Below are 22827 nucleotides of genomic sequence, written 5' to 3'. Positions count from 1 at the left end.
ATATATATATATATATATATATATATATATATATTCACATTTATTTAATTTACTTGCTTGGCTAGGGCTTTGCTGTGGAACAGTGGAAGGTTAGCAAGAGTGCTCACTGATCACCAAAATTCAGGAAAAAAAATAGTCAGCCTGTCCTGCAGGTGGCTAACGCTATTGAGCTTTTATAGCTGATTACCCATTGCCTATACTCTTTTCATTAATTCTCACTTACTGTGAAAATTCCTTGTACAGGAAAACTATGGGACATTCAATCCTGATGACCCCCCAAAACAAAGAGCATCTTTAACTATGGTCACTGCCCTGAGAAATCCATTTAGTAATCAAAACAGTTGATACAGAAAACACTGAGGCCGCGTACACACGGTCGATCCATCCGATGAGAATAGTCCGACGGACCGTTTTCATTGGTTCACCGCTGAAGCAGACCGATGGTCTGATGTGCGTACACACTATCAGTTCAAAACCCGATCGGGTCAGAACGCGGTGACGTAAAACACACGACGTGCTGAAAAAAACGAAGTTCAATGCTTCCAAGCATGCGTCGACTTGATTCTGAGCATGGGCGGGTTTTGAACCGATGCTTTTGTGTACTAACCATCGGTTTTGACCGATGGTCACCTGTCCATCAGTTCGATTTTAAAGCAAGTTCTATAATTTTTGTCCGACGGACAACAGACCGATCGGCCATACACACTGTCGGTTTGGACCAATGAAACTGGACTTCAGGCTGTTTTCATCGGTTTGGACCGATCGTGTGTATGCGGCCTGAATCATCCACAGTAGAGATTTATCCAAAATTTGAGAGGGAGCTCTGAATTTTTCAAGCTCACTTTTACTGCCAATACAGCAGAAGTGAATTGAAGCTGACAGTTACCACTACACTAGATTTATCAGAGAAAGCAGGGGAGGTAATCAAATAATCTTCTGTTTTCCACTGCCAATATTGTAGTCACTCTGTACTGTGACAATTCCCATGTCAAAAAGCACCAACAGATAGAACAAGACACCTCCAGCCAACCAATTATAGGGGAAGATAGTGATCTGCCATGCATGATAATTCCAAGTGTTTTCCTCTGAGACAGGCTAGTGATGGAGTTGTATAGTAGTGGTCCTCTCCTATGCTCTACACAGGCATTAACATGCACAGTCAGGGCTCCCTGGCGTGTACATTTATGCTAGCAAAAAGAAAAGAAATCCATGATCAAAGCAGCAATCCTTATTGTAAGTTTTAAAGAATCTAATATTTATCACAGGCACTATGTAACTACAGAACTAAGGTCCCAGTAATACAAAGGCAAAATATCACCAAGACAGCCAGCTAATCTCTTTCCTATTCTAAAATCCTGAACCATGACACTGATTAATTCTGTCTACAGAAGCCTCATAGCTGCCCAATTAAAGCATTCATTGTTACTTTATATTGTTACTCTCTGCCTAATAAAAGACAGCCAAACTGCCTCAAAACTTTTTTTGGCGAACATGCCTGGGGTGCCGCCCCAGGGAGGTTTCAACCATTTCTTTTCATATAATAGCTATACCTGTTGTTGAGTACCTATGTAAAAAATACATTTTATCTTAATGACTTTACTTGAAGCAAGCAACGCAACACAAAACCTACAAATTTCAATAAGCAATGTAAACAACCAATTTGTCATTTGGAAAATAGATCAAAATAAAAGGATTTTTTGGTACTCGCTGTAAAATCCTTTTTTTAGGGTTTATCAAGGGACATAGAACCAAAAGAATCAGGAACATTGAGTTATATTGCCAGGAAATGGACATTGGAAAACCTAAAACATGTTGGTCAGCCTAGCCCCCCTCCCCTCCCATGATGCTTCAGGTTTTTATTAGAAAAGCAGTATAGGAAAATATCAGAAGTGTGGGAACTTAATGAAGTCCAAGAAACGTCAGTGAGTAAAAAAATCTTGTTTTCCTGATCATTAATCAGGGGATGCAGTAAAATCAGGAACAAGAGAGCAGGGCAACATGGCATCACAATGTTAACACCCCAAGAAAAAAAAGTTATAGTGAGATACTGTAACTGCTTTAAGAACTGCCTGCAGGACCTTACATCCAAATCTTGCATCTGCAGATGCCTAAACATCTATCTGGTAAAACGTATAGAACACATGAATGGAAAACCAGGCAGCAGCCTTGCAAATCTGGAAAAAAATAATCCTAATGCTGAATAGCCCAGGAAGAACTCACACAACTCGTGGAGTAACCTTGACTTGAACAATGACCTGCCTCTGTCATTGAGAAATGACACAGTCCATTCCTTATGGGGACCTTAAAGGGTCATTAAAGGATTTTTTTTTTTTTAAGCTAAATAGCTTCCTTTACCTTACTGCAGTCCTGGTTTCATGTCCTTATTGTTCATTTTTGCTTTGATGTTGCTGTAATTCCTCTCTGTTCTGGACACTTCCTGGTTGTCTGTTTCCTGATCAGCACAGTACTGGGAGATTTCTCACGGTGGTGACTAATCAAGGAGGTGTGATTACTGTTTGTAAAACGAAACTGGATTGGTGCTGAGGGGTTTTAGACAAAGCATCGCTGCCCTCTATTTGCTCTCTGGCTCTGTACATCAGAGAACCAGGAAACAACAGCAAAAACAAAACTAAACTGCAGGCACATTATATGATTGGTTTTTATCTATTTTTGTAAACAGTCATTTCAGCAAAAAAATTGTTTTCCTTTAGTGACCCTTTAAGGAATGACAAAAAAGGAGTCAGTACATCTGAAGGAAGATGTTGCTGAGAGGTAGACACAACCGCTGTAACCACATTCAAGTAATGGAGGGATATCTCCTTGGGATGAACCAGAGCAGGACAGAGAGAAGTAACAACAATGTCTGGATTAGGGTGGATAGCAGAGATCACCTTAAGAAGAAAGGAGGGTTTGTGCCTTAAGTCAACATTATCCTTTTGAAAGATATAAAAGTTGTTTTTTACAAGACAAGGCTGCCAACTCAATGAAGAAAGCTACTTTATGAGTTACAGAAGTTGAATAGATAGAGGGATATATCTGATGATATCAAATGGCAGTCTTTGAAGAGCCAGGAGAACAAGTTTGACAGCCTCACTGGAGGTTGTACAGGTAAAACTATGCAACACCTTGTACAAAGGCTTTCACAAGGCAATGAGAAGCAAGCGGTCTTTGGAAAAAGATCAGAAGAACTGATACTTGACAGTACTCAAGGCTAAATGCTGGTCCAGACCTGATTAAAGAAAGATCAGGATCTGTCTCAGGAGTATTTTTGGGGTGTCTTTTTTTGACCTTGCACCATGCAAAGTATGCTTTCCACGTGTGGTGGTAGACATGGACTTCTTAGCTTTCAGGAGTGTAGGAATTAACGAAACAGAAAGACACCTATCTCTTAGAAAACAACAAGGAGAGGGTGCACAGATCTAGAGCATTACCATAAATAAATGTTATGGTTATTATTATTATTATTTATGGAAATACACTAGGTTGGTGCGCCCTCTCCTTTGTTATTTTGTAATTTGCTTAAGGATACCCACAGTCGTGAGAGGACAGCAAGACAGTTAAAGGACTAAATTGGGCAGCTCCTGGACTGTGTAGAGTCTAGATCTGCAAGCAAAAAGTCAGGAGTTTCTCTATTGGAAGGAAAACTCTGAACTGAGCCGTATCCAGGATCAGACCCAGGTATTCCAAGTGGTGCGTTGGTTTCCAGTGGTGACTCCTCAAGTGTCATGAACCTTCGTAAAGTCTGGATAGTCCGACTGACATTGTCCGACATGGTCTGCGCTGTACCATAGGAGTGCACAATGAACATAACAAGGTTAACGCTAAAGCTTGGTGAACATTAGGGGTGCAGAAGACCCCAAAAGAAAGGAGTAGTATTCTGTGCCCACAGTAACACATAGGAAGCGCTGATGTGCTAAAATGATGGGGACATGCAAGTATGCATCCTTGATGTCCTCAGTAGTTATAAAGTTTTCCAGATAGAGGGAAGCAATGACTTACTTGTTGAATTCTATGTAACAATTTTGAACTTGAATAAAGACATTAAGTGCTTTGCGATCCAAGATAGGGCGGATGTCTCATTTGGCCTTGGAAACAATGAGTAACTTCAAGTAAAAACCTTAAAACCTTTCCACTTGAGGAACAAGGACAATGATGCTCTGATCCAGGAATTCTGCCAAGGTAGCATGGAGATCTGTTATGCTTTGTGAAGCAGTTGGCATATTTGATTCATTATTAGGCTATGATGAAAACCAAATTGAGGTAAACCTATGACCCTTGTGACAAGAACAACAATGGAAAACTACCACACCCTGAAAGGCAGGAAAAGGTAGTGTAAGGCCTACTTGTGCATGTGTAAAACAATTGTGAGTGTCATAGCACTTAATTCTAGACATGTGCCACTTGTTTAATTCTGAATTAGTTTTTTAACGAATTTCGACAAAATTCAGAAATAGCCAAATTAATGAAACCTGTTTAACTAATTTTTCCGAATATGCGTAAATTTGAATATTCAAAAATTGAGCGATAGCGATTTGTGGGGAAATTCGTCCTAAAAAAAACAGCGACAATTCTGCAACTGAGCAAATTTCAGTGTTTTTGATTTGATTACATTATTGAATAATTTTTATTATAATTACATTATTATTTGTTATAATTGTTTATAGTTATTTATTATATTATAATTTATGATTTTGTTTTTCAAACTTTATCATACCGGAGATGTCTACTAGACTCTTGTTTGAACAGATTTAAGTGAGTTATTCCTAATACTGATTACAGGCCTACAATGTAAAACGCCAAATTTCCTTGCAAAATAATGGTTTCAGCACCTAAAATCTGAAAAAATCTTATCGCCTGGGAGGTTAATTCCCTACTGTGTGAACCTTTTCAGGGAATAACTGGATTAAAGATTAATAAAGTCCCATGCTCATACAGGGACAAGCCCAACACTTACCACAACCACAGGCCTGGAAAACGGTCTGCGCCTAACAAGTCCTGGAGAGTGCCATATGCACACCCCAGTGATTATGTCACATTTCAGGCAATCTTTGCCACATTTCAGGGATCTTGACCTGTAAAGCATTCTGAAACTAACAAACCAGTACATGTGTTGTCTGGGAAGCGCCACAAACAGAACCCAGTGCAATCCTAAGCCTGGTGGGATCTGGGTATGGCCTCCAAGGCAGTGCTGAGGATCAGGCGATCCAGAAAGCAGAACTTTAACTTTTAAAGTGTTTCTAAACCCAGGACCCTGCATTTACTATATCTAGTCTCCCACAGTACACTGAACATGGAAATGCAACTATTTTAGTAAATATCAACTGCTTATCAGACGTATATAGCAGTCTTAGGACTTTGACTTCTAGTGTCTAGTTAAAATTTGTAGGAGGAGTTTTCATTTCACTCTGACTGTCCTATGAGGCTGCAGAACCCCTGACCCTCTGTCTGGACACTGCTGATCACATGTACCCAGTGCTGATCACATGCAACCTCCCAGGAAATATATAAAAAAAAAATCTCTAGCAATACACACCAAACTGAGCATGTGTAGAGTGTCCCTAGGACCCCGTACACACGGTCGGACAAAACCGATGGGAATGGTCCGACGGACCGTTTTCATCGGTACACCTCTGAAGTGGCCGTACGGCCTGATGTGTGTACACACCATCAGTTCAAAATCCGATCGGGTCAGAACGCGGTGACGTAAAACACACGACGTGCTGAATAAAACGAAGTTCAATGCTTCCAAGCATGCGTCGACTTGATTCTGAGCATGCGCGGGTTTTGAACCGATGCTTTTCTGTACTAACCATCGGTTTGGTCCGATGGGGCAGCGGTCCATCGGTTCGGTTTTGAAGCGTGTTTAAAAATTTTGGACCGAAGGAAAACAGACCGATAGCCTATACACAGGGTCGGTTTGGTCCGATGAAAATGAACTTCGGTTCATTCTCATCGGACCAAACCGACCGTGTGTACGGGGCCTAAGGCCCTGTTCTATCAGGAGATGGATTGGGGACACTGAATTTACTGTTGTGGGTTTAGGAACACTTTAAGTGAAGCTCCACATTAACCAGCATTGCATGCACAATTCACTGAAAGCAGTAAGATATATAATTTACTGTGTTTGTCTAATTCAACTAGCACAGATTTAATGGAATAAATGAAAAATTCATTATCTGTCAACACGGACTGCCAAAGGTTTATTTTAGCTTATACAAGACTGACATTTCCTAAAAAAGTCAAGCTCTATTTATCAAAGTGTCTGAAGGAATGCTTGGTTGCCCTCGGCAACAGATGCTCCTTATTTTATCTGTGCAGAATTGGAGTATTAAGGAACTCTGGCTGCTATGGACTGCAAGAACTCTCACATGCATGGTGTTCACAAATATGTCATCTGATGTGAGGATGTCTTTGCTCACTAGGTTAATAAACGTGTTTTACATCATAGAGCCAGGCATCATACACAAGTGTTTCTCCACACCTATGACACTTGTTTTTGCAGTTTTGTAATGGAAACTTTTTTTATTTGTTTTGGATTGAGTGAAAAAGGGTTTAAAGCCCTGTCAGGTTTATACTGCTATCCAGGGCTTCACGAGAAATTTACCCTCATTTCCTGTCCTGCTGACAAGATTTTAGCAGGCAGGAAGTAAGGGGATCTCTCTGAAAGCACCACAGACAGAAATATATACAGTATCTCACAAAAGTGAGTACACGCCTCACATTTTTTAAAACATTTAATGGCCATTAATGTCTAAACTGCTGGCAACAAAAGTGAGTACACCCTAAGTGAAAATGTCCAAATTGGGCCCAATTAGCCATTTTCCCTCCCCGGTGTCATGTGACTTGTTAGTGTTACAAGGTCTTGTCCATGAAGGTCTCGGGTGTGAATTGGGAGCAGGTGTGTTCATTTTAGTGTTATCGCTCTCACTCTCTCATACTGGTCACTGGAAGTTCAACATGGCACCTCATGGCAATACTCTCTGAGGATCTGAAAAAAAAAGAATTGTTGCTCTACATAAAGATGGCCTAGGCTATAAGAAGATTGCCAAGACCCTAAACTGAGTTGCAACAAGATAGCCATGACTATACAGTTTAACAGGACAGGTTCCATTTAGAAAAGGCCTTGCCATGGTCGACCAAAGAAGTTGTGTGCACATGCTCAGCGTCATATGCAGAGGTTGTCTTTGCAAAATAGTCATATGAGTGAAAGCCCGCAAACAGTTTGCTGAAGACAAGCAAACTGAGGACATGGATTACTGGAACCATGTCCTGTGGTCTGATGAGACCAAGGTAAACTTATTTGGTTCAGATGTTGTCAAACGTGTGTTGTGGCAACCAGGTGAGGTGTACAAAGACAAGTGTGTCTGCCTACAGTCAAGCATGGTGGTGGGAGTGTCTTGGTCTGGGGATGCATGAGTGCTACCGGCACTGAAAAGCTACAGTTCATTGAGGGAACCATGGATGCCAACGTGTACTTTAAAAAAAAGAAGCAGAGCATGATCCCCTACCTTCGGAGACTGAGCCGTAGGGCAGTATTCCAACATGATAACGACCCCAAACACACCTCCAAGAAGACCACTGCCTTGCTTAAAAAGCTGAGGGTAAAGGTGATGGACTGGCCAAGCATGTCTCCAGACCTAAACCCTATTGAGCATCTGTGGGGCATCCTCAAATGGAAGGTGGAGGAGAACAAGGTCTCTTAAATCCATCAGCTCCGTGATATCGTCATGGAAGAGTGGAAGAGGACTCCAGTGGAAACCTGTGAAGCTCTGGTGAACTCCATGCCCAAGAACATTAAAGCGGGGGTTCCGCGGGTTATCAATTTTTTTTTTATATATTATTTTTGCGCTCCTACCTTTAGCACCCCTGCAGCAGTGTGTCCCACTCCTTTAGCCGCCGTAGTCTGTATTCTCGAGGAAACGATATTTTATAAAAACGAGCGATGTGCGTTTCCATTTTAACTGCGGGCACTGTGAAGCCCACAGGGTAGTCTTCCGGGATACGCCGTCAACACTACACGCTTGCTCAGTCACGTGACCCGCGAGATATCGCGGGATTAGAGCACAGCGCGTCTCCTGGGATTCTCAGCACTCACTCCCAGGAGACATGGCATAGCGCTGATCGGGGGAAAAGGATCATACACGCCCACTCCCCGCGGGGAATTTTGATTGACAGGACACAGACGGCAGCAGTACAAAGGTAACAATGGCGATTAAAAAAAAAAAAAACGTTGATTATTTCTTGTCTATGGCTAGTAGTTGACTTCATCCAAAGTGACAATTTAGGGTGAACCTCCGCTTTAAGGCAGTGCTGGAAAATAATGGTGGCCACACAAAATATTGACACTGTGGGCCCAATTTGGACATTTTCACTTAGGGGGGTACTCACTTTTGTTGCCAGTGGTTTAGATAATAATGGCTGTGTGTTGAGTTATTTTGAGGGGACAGAAAATCTACACTGTTATACAAGCTGTACACTCACTACTTTACATTGTAGCAAAGTGTGAGGGGTGTACTCACTTTTGTGAGATACTGTACATATATGCATAACCTAGCAACTCATATATTAGAGGGCACTATTAATTATTGATATTTCTTTACAGTATACTGTTGTACTACACTCCCGAAGAGTGGCTGTAACACCATAAAATGCATTGAGTGCTATTAGATAGAATGATATATCTGGTTCCATTATGTATATATACTTTTTAGGTATCAATTTTATTGTATATGTCTATGATGTCAACTCATTACTTGTATTTCATGCTACAGTATAAGCAGTATAATTTAAGTGTAAGTCATGTGACTACCAATTTATTCAATACAATGTCTATTTAAGAGTTTGGTATGAATTTTAGATTATAATAAATGAACAAACTCATTTATATATACATATATGTATGGTACTTATTCCATTTTTATTTGATATGGCGGACTTCATTTAAAGTTCCAATTTCTCTCCTTTCCTGTATCATATATTAAAATCAAAAGTAAGGAAAAGAAATAAAAAGAAGAAAAGAAAACAAGACAATCTCAATATCATGAAATAAATAAATCAATTGATATTGTAGACACACAAGAATGGAAAAATGTGGAGTATAGGATAGTGGACAAAACCCTGTGGCAAAACCGGTAAGGCTGAGAAGGCAACATCTCCCCCGTTACACCATGTAGTAACTCTATTGCCCCGTACACACGTGCGGGATTTCCGACAGGAAAAGTTCCGGTCAGAAATCACTAGAGGAAAGCCGAGAACCTACTCGGCCGCCCTTCCCCCCTACACACGAGAGGTTTTCCGGACAAGAAAACTGCGATGGAGCTTTGGTCGGGAACCCCGGCCGAGTGTATGCTCCATCACAGTTTTTCCCATAGGAAAACTGCCAAAACCGCCGGGCAAAAGTCTGCCCGTTTTCCTGGCGGGAAAAAAGGGAGCTGCATTTTTTTTTTTTGTCCGGCGTTTTTTGGGCAGTTTTCTCATCGGAAAAACTGCAATGAGCGCACACACGTCCGGGATTCCCGTCCAAAAGCTCTCCTCGCAGTTTTCCTGTCGGGAAACGAGGCTTATCCCGTAACCATAAAAAATACTCCACAAAGATATCCCCTAAATTCAATACAAACAATGTCAATGATCTTATCAACCTGCTTTAATAGATCATCAGTTAATTATACAGTATATAAGTGAAAATGTCAACTAGTGAAAAAGAGTGGGAGCCAAGTCCGACAAAAATGTATATCAATGTATATAAAACATGGTCTGATCTCATCTCATTGTATGGACTAATAATGACGAAAAACGTAACCAACGTCTCTAGTCAAAAACAGATCCACAACAATGTGACAAATCACTAGTCATGATAATGGCTGACATCCCACTCGAAGTATAACAACCTATTAATATTTAAGATTTGGGATGTGTGGTGTGTTCTCCCTTAACATTAATTATTTTTTAAAATATGTTCCCCTCTTAATACACCCACACCCAGATACCTTGATACATAGTGGATTGGGTTCTAAACATTCCGTGTCAGTTAAAACACACTCAGGAAAAGGATTGTTATCTGGTTTGTATTACACTGTTTATGGCACTTTAATGAACATTTTTTGTAATGCATGAAGCTTTATGTTATCTGACATGATGCCATGTTTTACTGTTGCTCTGTCTTTTGTACCCATTTTCTTTTTTGCAATAAACAGAGTTTTTAAAAAAATGCTCGTTGATTTAGCATTTTTTTTTTTTTTTATTCTTGGTAACAGGACCTCTATATAAAAAGCAAGGGACATCGCACAGTGGAACCATTTATGGGTGTTATAGTAGAGCTACAAGGATTTAAAATGAAAAGGATCATTATTATAAATAATTTGCATATCAACACTTTCTGTGGCAGAACCTAACCATCACATTTGGACAGTGAATGCCGTGGGCCTGTTTTACTAAGGTGTGATGTGCGCTACAGAGAGGAGAACCCATGTTCATTTAAACAGCCACATTCCCATGCAGAATTTCATATGGGTACACTTCACTCCAATTCCATTTGCCTCACTTCATTCTTGGTAAATCCAGTGTGCCATGCAATTGGAAGTCCCAGCCATGATGGTAAATTGCTATACATGTTTTCATGAACCCAGGAGGCACAAGTACAGCATCCAGCCCCACTGCCTTTAGCCTGTCAAATTCTATGACAGGCTGAAATATGTTGCAGCTGGATGCTGTACTGAGTGGTGTACTAAGTGGTACTCGCTGTTTGGGCCGGATGCATTCAGAGATGTATGCTCAGAACTCAAGTTTTTTGTGTATTCGCAAAAAACCTTAAAGTGTTACTTATCCCACAACAGTACAAAATCAGTCTGTATATGCAGAATAGCTTGTTATACTGACTGTGGAAATTAAGGGGTTAATCCTCTGCATTGTGTAAAAATGCTCTTTGATCCTGTATGCACAGATCCTCCCCTCGTGCAGGGTCACTCTAGGTAAGGTCAGATAAGACACAGCCAGAGTAGTCCTCCTGCACATGCTCAGTTGGGTCTCTATTGCTGGAGAGAACATTTCCTTGGTGAGTTGAGCTGTTCAGGTCACATGATATTGACATGACACATTTGGGTATGTATACAGATCCTAAATGACAGCCCAAACCCTTCCTCCTCCTCTATGCCCTGTAACTAAAAAAGAACACAGTGGGTGGGATGTCACATCTTTATTGTTGGATAATCCGCCTCCCATAACAGTATGAGGACACAGGATATAGTGGAAATCTCCTCCTACCCGAACACAGCACTCAGGCAGACCCTGCAGTTTATAACGTGATGTGGTATACAGACCAGCCAAAAATGTATATAGTGGCAGCATTTTAATGTAAAATGAAGATTTATAAGCTGTGGGTACTGTGTGGGGGGGGGGGGGGGAGATGAGCTATTTTCATATTACTGGGTTTAGTAACACTTTAAATGCAAGCACCACTCTGTACAGCATCTACCTACAGAGAATTTTAGTCTAAGGTCATTCACAAGGCCGTAGAAATGTTACTGATGTTAATTACACATGTGTTTTCTAGGAGAAATGCTCCTGTGTAATGATCAGTACTTGCGTACAAATGTGTGTAAATGCCATAAAGAGCGATTTTGGGGTGGAGGAACCTGACTGGCCTGTACAGAGTCCTGACCTCAGCCTGATAGAACCCCTTTGGGACGAATAATGCAGCGTACACACGATTGTTTTTCATGACGAGAAAAATTAAATTTTTTCAATTGGTCATTAAAAACGATCGTGTGTAGGCTCCAGAGCATTTTTCTCGACGTGAAAAATGGCCATCAAAAATTTAGAACATGCTCTTATATTTCTCGTCGTTTTTCACGTCGTGAAAAACGGTCGTGTGTAGGCTTTAACGATGGAAAAAAAACGCACATGCTCAGAAGCAAGTTATGAGACGGGAGCACTCGTTCTGGTTAAACTAGAGTTTGCAATGAAGATAGCACATTCGTCATGCTGTAACAGACTGAATAGCACAAAGACTGAAAACCACGAAGACTGAAAAGCGCGAATCGTCTCTTACCAAACTGTTACTAACACGAAATTAGAAAAAGCCGCCCAAAGGGTGGCACCATCCGAATGGAACTTCCCCTTTATAGTGCCGTCGTATGCGTTGTACGTCACCACGTTTTGCTCGAGCATTTTTTTTCACGATCGTGTGTATGCAAGGCCGGCTTGACAAGAATCATGTCGAGAAAAACTTTTTTCCATGACATTAAAAACGGTCGTGTGTACGCGGCATTAGAGCAGAGACTGCGAGCCAGGCCTTCTCGTCCACATCAGTGCCTGACCTCACAAATACGCTTCTGGAAGAATGATCAAACATTCCCATAAACACACTCCTAAACCTTGTGGACAGCCTTCCCAGAAGAGTTGAAGCTGTTATAGCTGCAAAGGGTGGGCCAATATTGAACCCTACGGACTAAGACTGGGATGCCATTAAAGTTCATGTGCGTGTAAAGGCAGGTGTACCAATACTTTTGGTAATATGGTGTATGCGTTTATTTGCATAAGAACGTAAAGTACATATTCTTAGATGCAGAATTTTGGGTTCTGTGTTACGGATCTGAAAGTAGCTTAAGTATACACGCCTGAGTGATTAGCTCAGTTGAAAACAATGTAGCTGCTTTCAGATCTGTAATTAAAAAACATCTGTATATGTGTTTTTTACACCCGTGTGAATGAAGCCTTAGGCTGGCCATAAATGCTTTGAATTTCGAAATAATTTTCTTTCGGAAATCTTATCTAAGATATTTCCTTAGAATTTCACACCATTAGTTGGCGCAGCAACGGCTGATTTTCGTGCAGGCCAAATTTATGTAAATGGTCACGTTGGATTTTTTTTTAAAAAGAACGATTTTCTAATCAATGATGTGAGAATCGTGCAAGAAATATAATCGAAAGAGAAATGCGCATGTGCAAGAAAAGAAAATTCCTGGAAAGAAAAGAAGGTTCTTAGCCAGGAAAATAATTTTCTGTAGCAACTTGAGGTGAAATTAAATGCTTGGTTGGGTGAATTTAAAAATCAATGGTAGCACCATCGGATCACAAAACGCGTGAAATTTCTGATTTGCGAATTAAAATTATTTTGAAATTCGACCATGTATGGCCAGCCAAAAGCCTCGAACACACGCTCAGTTTACTCGGCAAGAACCAGCAAGAAAACTGCTGGCAGGGCTTTCTTGCCAAGTATACCGTGCATGTGTACGAGGCTTTCAGGTTTCTCGTCAAGAAAACTGCCTAAAATCTCGACAAGAAAAATAGAGAACATGTTCTCTATTTTCTCGTTGTGATTCTCTGCAGAAACCCGAGAGAGTGTATCTTACCTGTCGCCGTGAAAACCCGTGCATGCTCGAAATGACTTTGAGGCATGCGCGGTAGTTTCCTAGGCATAGGTAGGGTGCAGCAAGATGGCGGCGACAGCATCGAATGTGACGAGCACATGCCCCTCGTACGTGATGACGTCGCTGCGTTTTTGCCTTTCAAAAGAACCGCTTCTTTTGAAAGGAGAGTCTGTACACTCGGGCGGCAAGAGATTCTTGCCAGGAATCTCGTCAGGAAAAAAGTTTTTTTTTTCTGACGAGATTCTGGCCTGTGTGTACAGGGCTTTAGACTTAGATAGTTGGGCAGGATGCTGCACCTATGCCTTCCATGCACTAAATACCCAGTGTGCATGTGGCCTTAAGGCTCCTTTCACATTGAGATGCTTCTAAACCAGTAAAAACACTTTTGAAGAGCTTTTCAGGCGCTTTTGAAGAGCTTTCCGTTTATTTCAATGGAGAGGGGAGTTTTTCACAACCCTGCCAGCACACTGCCCCAGTGTGAAAGCATTCATTGATTTTAAAGGAAATAGGTTTTCGAGAGCTTTTTAGGCACTTTTTTTAGTGTGAAAGCACCTGAAAAGCGCCCCTGTGTGAAAGTAGTCTAAAAGTCAGCAGCAGCAGCATTTGTAGATGATGAGTTTTATTTTTGTAAAAGAAGAGTTCTAGCTGGATTCATGTACAGTTATGACGGCGTATCAGTAGATACGCCGTCGTAACTCTGAATCCGCGCCGTCGTACATTTAAGCGTATGCTCAAACTGAGATACGCTTAAATGTTGCTAAGATACGACCGGCGTAAGTCTCCTACGCCGTCGTATCTTAGCTGTCTATTTACGCTGGCCGCTAGGGGCGTGTACGCAGATTTACGCCTAGAATATGTAAATCAGCAAGATACGCCTATTCACGAACGTACGCACGCCCGTCGTAGTAAAGATACGCCGTTTACATAAGGCGTTTTCAGGCGTAGAGATAAACCACCAAAAAGATGGCGTTGCCAATGTTAAGTATGGACGTCGGCGCAGCGTCGTATTTTTCGCGTTTTACGTTGATTGCGTAAGTCGATTCAGAATAGTTCTGGGCGTAGGTTACGTTCACGTCGAAAGCATTGACTATTTGCGACGTGATTTGGAGCATGCGCACTGGGATACGTCCACGGACGGCGCATGCGTCGTTCGTTCGAAGCGTTATTTACGCGAGGTCACAAATAATTTCCATAAAACACGCCCACCTCTTCCACATTTGAATTAGGCGGGCTTACGCCGGCCAATTTACGCGACGCCGCCGCAACTTACGGAGCAAGTGCTTTGTGAATACTGCACTTGCCTTTCTAAATTGCGGCGGCGTAACGTAAATAACATACGTTACGCCCGCACAAAGTTAAGCCGCCGTACGTGAATCTACCTAATCTTCTTTAACCTCTTGCCCACCCTCTAATGCCACCAGTATATGTGACAGCAAGAGAGGTGGGCTTTAACGCCATGGCGGCCTGAGGTTATGTTCTTACTCACTGCACACTCCTAGCACACTGATAGCCCTCAGACAAGGCTTTTGATTAGGAGCCAGTGGAACAGGCTCCTGATCTTGTGATGACCGCCAATCACAACGGTCACATGATATAGAAGCCATGTTGCCCCCTTGGCACCAAAGCCCACTTATTGGACTGCCAGGAGGTGGCCGTAGAGCAAGTGATGAATGAATGCAGAAGAGTAAAGTGTACACCAGGCGCAGGTAACTTAGTGAAAAGCAAAAAACCTGTGCGATGATGCACCTGCATGGCACGTGGGTAAATATGACCCTGGTGACTACATTTATTGGAGTCCAGCCTACAAAGTCTAACTACAAAGATGGCATATTAAGTGCAGCTTGATGTTTTGCTTTCTCTATTGTACTGCAGAATATGACAAATTGCCTGAAATTACAGATTACAATATTCACAGCCAGCTGGGACAAATCTATATTTGTGCGCACTAATTAGCCTGTGCAGCCTTTCAATCATATTTGCATCAAATACGTTTTTTTTTTTATAAATATGCATAATCCATCTCAGCCATGATAGGTAGTACTATGATATTTACTAAACAAGTAGCCCAGCCAAGCGAGGTTAGAGTCAAACCCTAACACAAACATACTGACACATGATTCTACAGAGATGCCATCACACACATACAATCCGTGTTTTGCGAACTGCTTTGGTACCATCTGCAGACCTCGTGTGAATAAGGACAGCTTAGTAAATACGGCCTAATATGCATATCCTGCTATTATTAGCTTTGCATTATTATGTGTCATAGTGCCTGTAGGTTTACGCATGCATGCAATTCCCAGTGTTCATAGATAGGTGAATTGATGTACATCTGTACCCGCAAAGTCCTATACGTTACACACATACACCCGCGCCCTCACTTACACCCACAACTACCCACATTCCTTTGCAGAGATAACATCAATATGTCAAATAGGCGACGGTCCACCATTACAAAGTGACACACACCTGCTCACAACACCTGTGGTGCCCATCATAGGTGCATGGCCACCTGTGTAACAGCTTTACGTTCCAGGTAGGCATGCAGCAACATAGCATAGGAATGTCTTCTATAAAAAAATGGAAGAGCAAGACAGACAGACATGCAGAGACACCGATCACACACTCCGGTGACTGGCAGCAGTTTGCACGCTTTCTATATTTAGCTGTCAGCGGCGTGCGCTCTCCTTCCCAGCCCCTAAGCTCTCTCACCCTTCGGTGGGGTCTTCTTCACATGGACTTGGAGGGTCACAGGCAAGTGCTTCGCCCTCGTCGGACACTGCCTGAGGCTCCATGCTGCACTCTCTCAGACAGTCAGAAGTGCGCTGAGAGTGCAGGGACACTGCTGTCAGCCAGAGACTGCACTCCGGGTGGTTACCAGGGAAACGAGAAGGAAAAGACTCTATGGATGGGGAGGAGGTCTCTCTTTCGCTGTCTCTTGCATTAAGTATAGAATAAGGCAGAAGAGAATCAAAAAAGAAAGGAAAAAGGGAAGGGGTCGACGGAGGAGGAGAGCTAAACAAAAATAAATAAATGAACGAGCCAAATATTATAGGGGGGGGGAGAAATGAATACGGGAAAGAGAATGGGATTTAAACAGAGAAGAGAGAGAATGGGAGAGGAGGAGAGAAGAGAGGGAGCGAGGAGGAGGAGGAGGAGGAGGGAGCAAAACAGAATAGGTGTTTAGAGCACAGACAGAAATAGAATGGGAAACAATGCAACAAGACAGGATACTATAGATAAGAAAGGAGTTTAACTTAGTTCTCATTCCAGGATGGGATCTGTGACCGCTTAACCTATTTATATTAAGCACAGGGACTTGACAGCGTTCTGGAATGGGATGAGAGGGAGACAGGTGGATAGAGATGAAGGGAGGGGGTGCACTTAATTAGGAATTGCTTAATGTGTCAGCGAGAGAGAGAGAGAGAGAGAGAGAGAGAAATTGGCTGGGGGAGAGCCAGCTGCACAGGCTCTTACACACACGCACCAGAATACATAGTGCAGTAACCCATGGCAACCAATCAACTTTCATTTTTCTCATATCTACAAGGTAATGAAATGTAAAATCTTCTGCGGGTTATTGTACATTGTATAGTGCTTTTGTTGTTTAGCCTGTCTTATTACATAAGGTAATCGTTTGTTAGTTGGTACTTTATTGGAATTTATTTCTGTGTGCAGCTTTGCACAGCAATTTCTAAGAAATGGGAGGCATATGCTTAAAGCGGGAGTTCACCCGAATTTTTTTTTTAACATTAGATTGATGCTCATTTTGGGAAGCAGAATCAGGTGTTTTTTTTTAAAACGAAGCAGTACTTACTGTTTTAGGCCCCATTCACACCTAGGCGTTTTTACGCCTGAAGCGCACTGCTCACAAACGCCAGAGGGGAGAATTAACATTATTCCCTATGGTGACTGTTTACACCTGAACGCCTGAACGCCCAAACGCCTGTCGCACGAAGCTCAAACAAGTCCCGGACCTTTTTTTTTTCGCGCGTATCGTGCGGTTTGGGCGTATTTGAGCGTTTTTTTCCCCCATAGAAAGTAATGGGAAACGCGCGAATTGAGCGTATCGCGCGACAACGGGCGTTTGCTACGGGCGTTTCGTCGCTTTAATAAATAGAACTTGTCGCCCATGCAGAAGATTAAAAAAATCTACCAACATAGCAACAAGTGATGAAAAGATGATAATTTTTCCTATTGGCTAAAATAAAAAACGCCGAAGTACAAAAACGTTGCACGACGCTGTATGCAAACGCGCAAATACGCGCGACAAAACGCCAGAAAAAAACGCCCAAAAAAACGACCGAACGACCGACGCTCAGGTGTGAATGCAGCCTTAGAGATAGATGACTGTCAGAAGACTGTCAATCAAATAGGAACGCCCAGTCCCGAAGACCATACCTGGAAGCGGCGGAGAAGATCTATCTCTAAAACGGTAAGTACTGCTTCGATTTAAAAACAAAATACCCGATTTCCCTTGACAAAATGAGCATCAATCTAAGGTTAAAAATTGAGTTTTTGGGTGAACCTCCACTTTAACCACTTCAATACTGGGCACATTAACCCCCTTCCTGCCCAGGAAAATTTTCAGCTTTCAGCGTTGCCACTTTTTCAATGACAATTGCACAGTCATGCAACATTGTGCTCAAATTAAAATGTTTATAATCTTTTTTGTGAGACAGATAGAGTTTTCTTTTGGTGGTATCTATTACCACAGTTTTTTCTTTTCTTTTTGCTAAATAAACAAAAAGAGCAGAAATTTTGATTAAAAAGTTTTTTTAGTTTCTGTTATAAAATGTTGCAAATAAGTTACATAGTAACATAATTGCATAGTAGGTAAGGTTGAATAAAGACAATTGTCCATTCAGTTCAATGGTGTATGTGTGTCAGTATCTATATTTATTTCCCATATCTCTGTATCTTGTGTTCATTAAGATGCACATCCAAGAGTCAATTAAAAATATCAATACTCCGCTCTGCCACCACCAATTGTGGAAGAGAGTTCCACAGCCTCATTACCCTGAAGCCTCGTACACACGACCGAGGAACTCGACGGGTGAAACACATCGTTTTCCTCGTCGAGTTCCTTGTTAGGCTGCCCAGAAACTCGACAAGGCAAGTTTCTCCATTCCCGTCGAGGAAATAGAGAACACATGACCGGTTTCCTCTGCAAAAAAATATCTCCCAGCGAGTTTCTTGCTGGTTTTTGCCGAGAAACTCGGTCGTGTGTACGAGGCCTGACAGTGAAAAACCCCTTGCGCAGTTTTAGGTTAAACCGCTTCTCTTCCAATCTCATTGTGTAGCCCCATGTCCTCTTACACTCCCTGAGGCCTTGTACACACGACCGTTTTCCTCGGCAAAATCCATCAAGAAAAATGCTGGCAGAGCATTCTTGCCAAGAAAAATGGTCGTGTGTGGCCTCGTACACACGACCGAGGAACTCGTCGTAAATGAAACATCATTTTCCTCGACGAGTTCCTTGTCAGGCTTGTCGAGAATCTTGTCAAGCTTTCTTTGCGTACACACAGTCAAGACAAAATCTCGTCGTTCTCAAACGCGGTGACGTACAACACGTACGACGGCACTATAAATGGTCAGCGGGGATTGTAGATAAATGTAAAACATTTTAGCTGTTTGTTTGTTTTTTTAACGAATACAATGCACATGAAAATGATAGTGACCTAAAAACACACACGAGCAGGGACCATTTATTCCTTCTGAATTGAACTCTATTGTTGTTGTACTGTCTCATTTTCTATTTGGAAGTTAAAGAAATTCTTTATAATAATAATAAAATTATACATATCGTAAGGCAAATGAAAGAAACTTGTTTAATGTATCTATGATAACATTCAAGGAGAAAATATGGATGAAATTTTAAGGACCCTCAAATAAGATTAGTTGATGGCAAAACAAAATGCTCTGATGACGGGTTTTGAGCCTGTGTCCACCAATGCATCCTGTGTCCCCAATGCAGCCTGTGTCCACCAATGCAGCCTGTGTCCACCAATGCAGCCTGTGTCCCCAATGCAGCCTGTGTCCCCAATGCAGCCTGTGTCCCCAATGCAGCCTGTGTCCCCAATGCAGCCTGTGTCCACCAATGCAGCCTGTGTCACCATTGCAGCCTGTGTCCACCAATGCAGCCTGTGTCCACCAATGCAGCCTGTGTCCACCAATGCAGCCTGTGTCCACCAATGCATCCTGTGTCCCCAATGCAGCCTGTGTCCACCAATGCAGCCTGTGTCCACCAATGCAGCCTGTGTCCACCAATGCAGCCTGTGTCTACCAATGCATCCTGTGTCCCCAATGCAGCCTGCGTCCCCAATGCAGCCTGTGTCCACCAATGCAGCCTGTGTCCCCAATGCAGCCTGTGTCCCCAATGCAGCCTGTGTCCACCAATGCAGCCTGTGTCCCCAATGCAGCCTGTGTCCACCAATGCAGCCTGTGTCCACCAATGCATCCTGTGTCACCAATGCAGCCTGTGTCCCCAATGCAGCCTGTGTCCCCAATACAGCCTGTGTAACCAATGCAGCCTGTGTCACCAATGCAGCCTGTGTCCCTAATGCAGCCTGTGTCCCCAATACAGCCTGTGTAACCAATGCAGCCTGTGTCACCAATGCAGCCTGTGTCCCTAATGCAGCCTGTGTCCCCAATGCAGCCTGTGTCCCCAATGCAGCCTGTGTCCACCAATGCAGCCTGTGTCCCCAATGCAGCCTGTGTCCCCAATGCAGCCCGTGTAACCAATGCAGCCTGTGTCACCAATGCAGCCTGTGTCCCTAATGCAGCCTGTGTCCCCAATGCAGCCTGTGTCCCCAATGCAGCCTGTGTCCACCAATGCAGCCTGTGTCCACCAATGCAGCCTGTGTCCACCAATGCAGCCTGTGTCCACCAATGCATCCTGTGTCACCAATGCAGCCTGTGTCCCCAATGCAGCCTGTGTAACCAATGCAGCCTGTGTCACTAATGCAGCCTGTGTCCCCAATGCCGCCTTCCTGTTCAGGGGAAGAGAGAGGAGAGCTGCCACCTGGTTGACCAGAGTGTGGGGAACATAACAGCTTTCATTTCAATAGCTGTGTGTTCCCTGCTGTGCACCATCATATACAGCCCCTCTCCCTTGTCTGGGGAACTTTGATAGACTGATCACCCATCCCCGTCCTTAGTAGTTTACAATTTAAGCAATTTAAGCTCCCTAACTTATATTCATACAGACTAGGGTCAATTTAGGCAAGAGCCAATTATCCTACGAGCATGATATTGGAGCATGGGAGGAAACCAGAGTACCTGGAGGAAACCCACGCTTGCACAGGGAGAACATGCAAACTGGGTTGATGACCCAGTACTGGTAGTTGGAATTGCTAACCACGTAGCCACTGTGCTACCCCAGTGTTTTAGATCTTCCTGCCAACACACCTCAATACATATGGATTTCAGCACACCACAGCATGTGCACCATCTGTACACTCTGGTGCAGTGTGTTAAAAAAAAGGCTGAGGTGCATTTTTCAATGTTTAGGATATGTTGCCAAACCGTTCAAAATAAATGGGCTACCTTAACGCAGCACGCCTTAATGTACGATAATGCGTTGTGTCAACACACATGCTTTAAAGCAATGCATAACCTAAATGAACCTTTGGAAAAAATATAGGCATGGAGAAGTGACATATAGGAAAAAAATGTATACACATGCAAAAAATACATAAGGAATATCAATATACTTAAATATAAAGGAAGATTGCTGTAAGAAGTTTCCTTATTGCTGATTGCATTATGCAAAGAGATTTAATGACAGGTTTATTAATGAAGGGTGTGTGAATCTGAGTCATATGATGTCATAAGTACATGTGGAACTGTCTGTTTAATTGGCATCATTAAGTTCTGAATAGAAATTGATTTTAAATATTATTTCGTATATGATCCTAGCATGCTGTTTTACACACTTAACACAGTGTAGCTTTTTTGCTAAATATGTGTATATGATTGGCTCTAACAGATGAAGGGACATGTCAATGTCTTCTTATTGCCATGGTAACAGAGGCAGGCCCCCTATATTATAGTAGACCGACACATTACAGAAAAATATAGGACAGTGAACTTAAATTCTGAAATTAAAGTAAGCAAAAAAGGGAGAGATCAAAAAGCAGTTTGTATATATTCTCTGCCTCACGAAACCACAGGTTCTGTTATCGATGTACCCGTAGAAAAACAACAAACGTGCAACTGTCATTGTTGTTGACTACTATTTTTTTTTTCAGAAAAAAGACCACTATTTTATCGTTTGTAAAAATGTTTTAAAATATTCAGAATATTTTATTTATATATATATATATATATATATATATATATATATATGTATATATATATATATATATATATATGTGTGTGTGTGTGTGTGTGTGTGTGTGTGTGTATATGTGTATATATATATATATATATATATATATATATATTGTGAGGGGTTAGCTCGGTAGCGGGGTGTGTGACCCCTTGGATGGGTTCACCACACACTGAATTTATACAGACTGACAGTCGAAGACGGTTGAAAACAACGTTTTTGGTTTATTCTTCCATCTTGCTGGAAAACAATTGCAAGCATCCAAACAGCATAAACAAAATCAAACATAAAATAAATCCTAGCCACTTTGGGCGTCTACCTTCCACACAGGAACCTATCTATGAAGTCTAACACAGCCTACTGCTGGGTAGACAGTGCTGGTCATACAGCACAAACAATAGTCTTTTGATTTTTATCACACAGAAAAATCAATCCTCTCCGCACCTCCACACAAGACCTTCTGGCACTGCTCTCCTTACTCACACAGACTCAGGATGATGCAGCCAATTAGTGGTAATCGCCTGGATTACTTATAGAGGCCTTAATTGCCTCATTCTGAACAGCTGAAGTTTTTCAACGGCCTTTAGCCTTTCTCTGGCTACGTTTGTAGCCGACGCCCGATAACCATCTGTGTATCGTCTAAACAAGGCAGAAATGTATCAGTGACAACACCTACAGATTTACCTGACTTCCTGTCACAATATATATATCCTATGCATTAAGGTGAAAAAACACCTTGCAGTCACCGCCCAACCGAACCCCCGTTTTACTTACCTGAGCCCCGAATTTCCCACGCCGTTCTCCCCATGCCTGTTTGGCTCTTCATTGGATAGATTGATAGCAACGCAGTCATTGGCTCCCGCTTCTGTCAATCAATTCCAATGATGCGGCCACCGGGGGGGACGGGGCCGAGTCATACAATCGGCCCCCTGGAGAGCACCGGCCATCTGAATAACAGCAGTTGGTTGGCTTTGGAAGTGTCTATCAGAGCCAGCGGCTCTGACAGGCTTTCCGATTACAGCCTGTTGGCTCTAATTGGCTTCCAAATAGTTAACCAGAGGATGCTCAGGGTGTGCGTTCCCTGGTTAACACTGTCAAGCGTCTCAGCCAATCAGGTTCACCGGGTCT

The 22827-nt window shown here is 42.4% G+C and overlaps 1 protein-coding gene across 7 annotated transcripts in view; it reads right to left on the bottom strand.

Moving 5' to 3' along the window:
* Window positions 1–22827, bottom strand: part of NGEF (neuronal guanine nucleotide exchange factor) — a 208131-nt gene that overhangs the window by 95633 nt on the left and 89671 nt on the right. Inside the window, exon 1 of one of the 7 annotated variants that reach the window (XM_040348945.1) lies at window positions 16080–16482. The exons of the other annotated variants lie outside the window; for them this stretch is intronic. Coding sequence (XP_040204879.1) covers window positions 16080–16162 — 83 coding nt within the window. The 5' untranslated portion in view covers window positions 16163–16482. Of the gene's footprint in view, window positions 1–16079; window positions 16483–22827 lie in introns of those variants that run through there. 7 annotated transcript variants of the gene reach the window in all.

This window comes from Rana temporaria, chromosome 4 (assembly GCF_905171775.1).
Source record: "Rana temporaria chromosome 4, aRanTem1.1, whole genome shotgun sequence".
NCBI lineage: Eukaryota > Metazoa > Chordata > Amphibia > Anura > Ranidae > Rana > Rana temporaria.
This window is presented reverse-complemented; position numbering and strand designations above follow the sequence as displayed.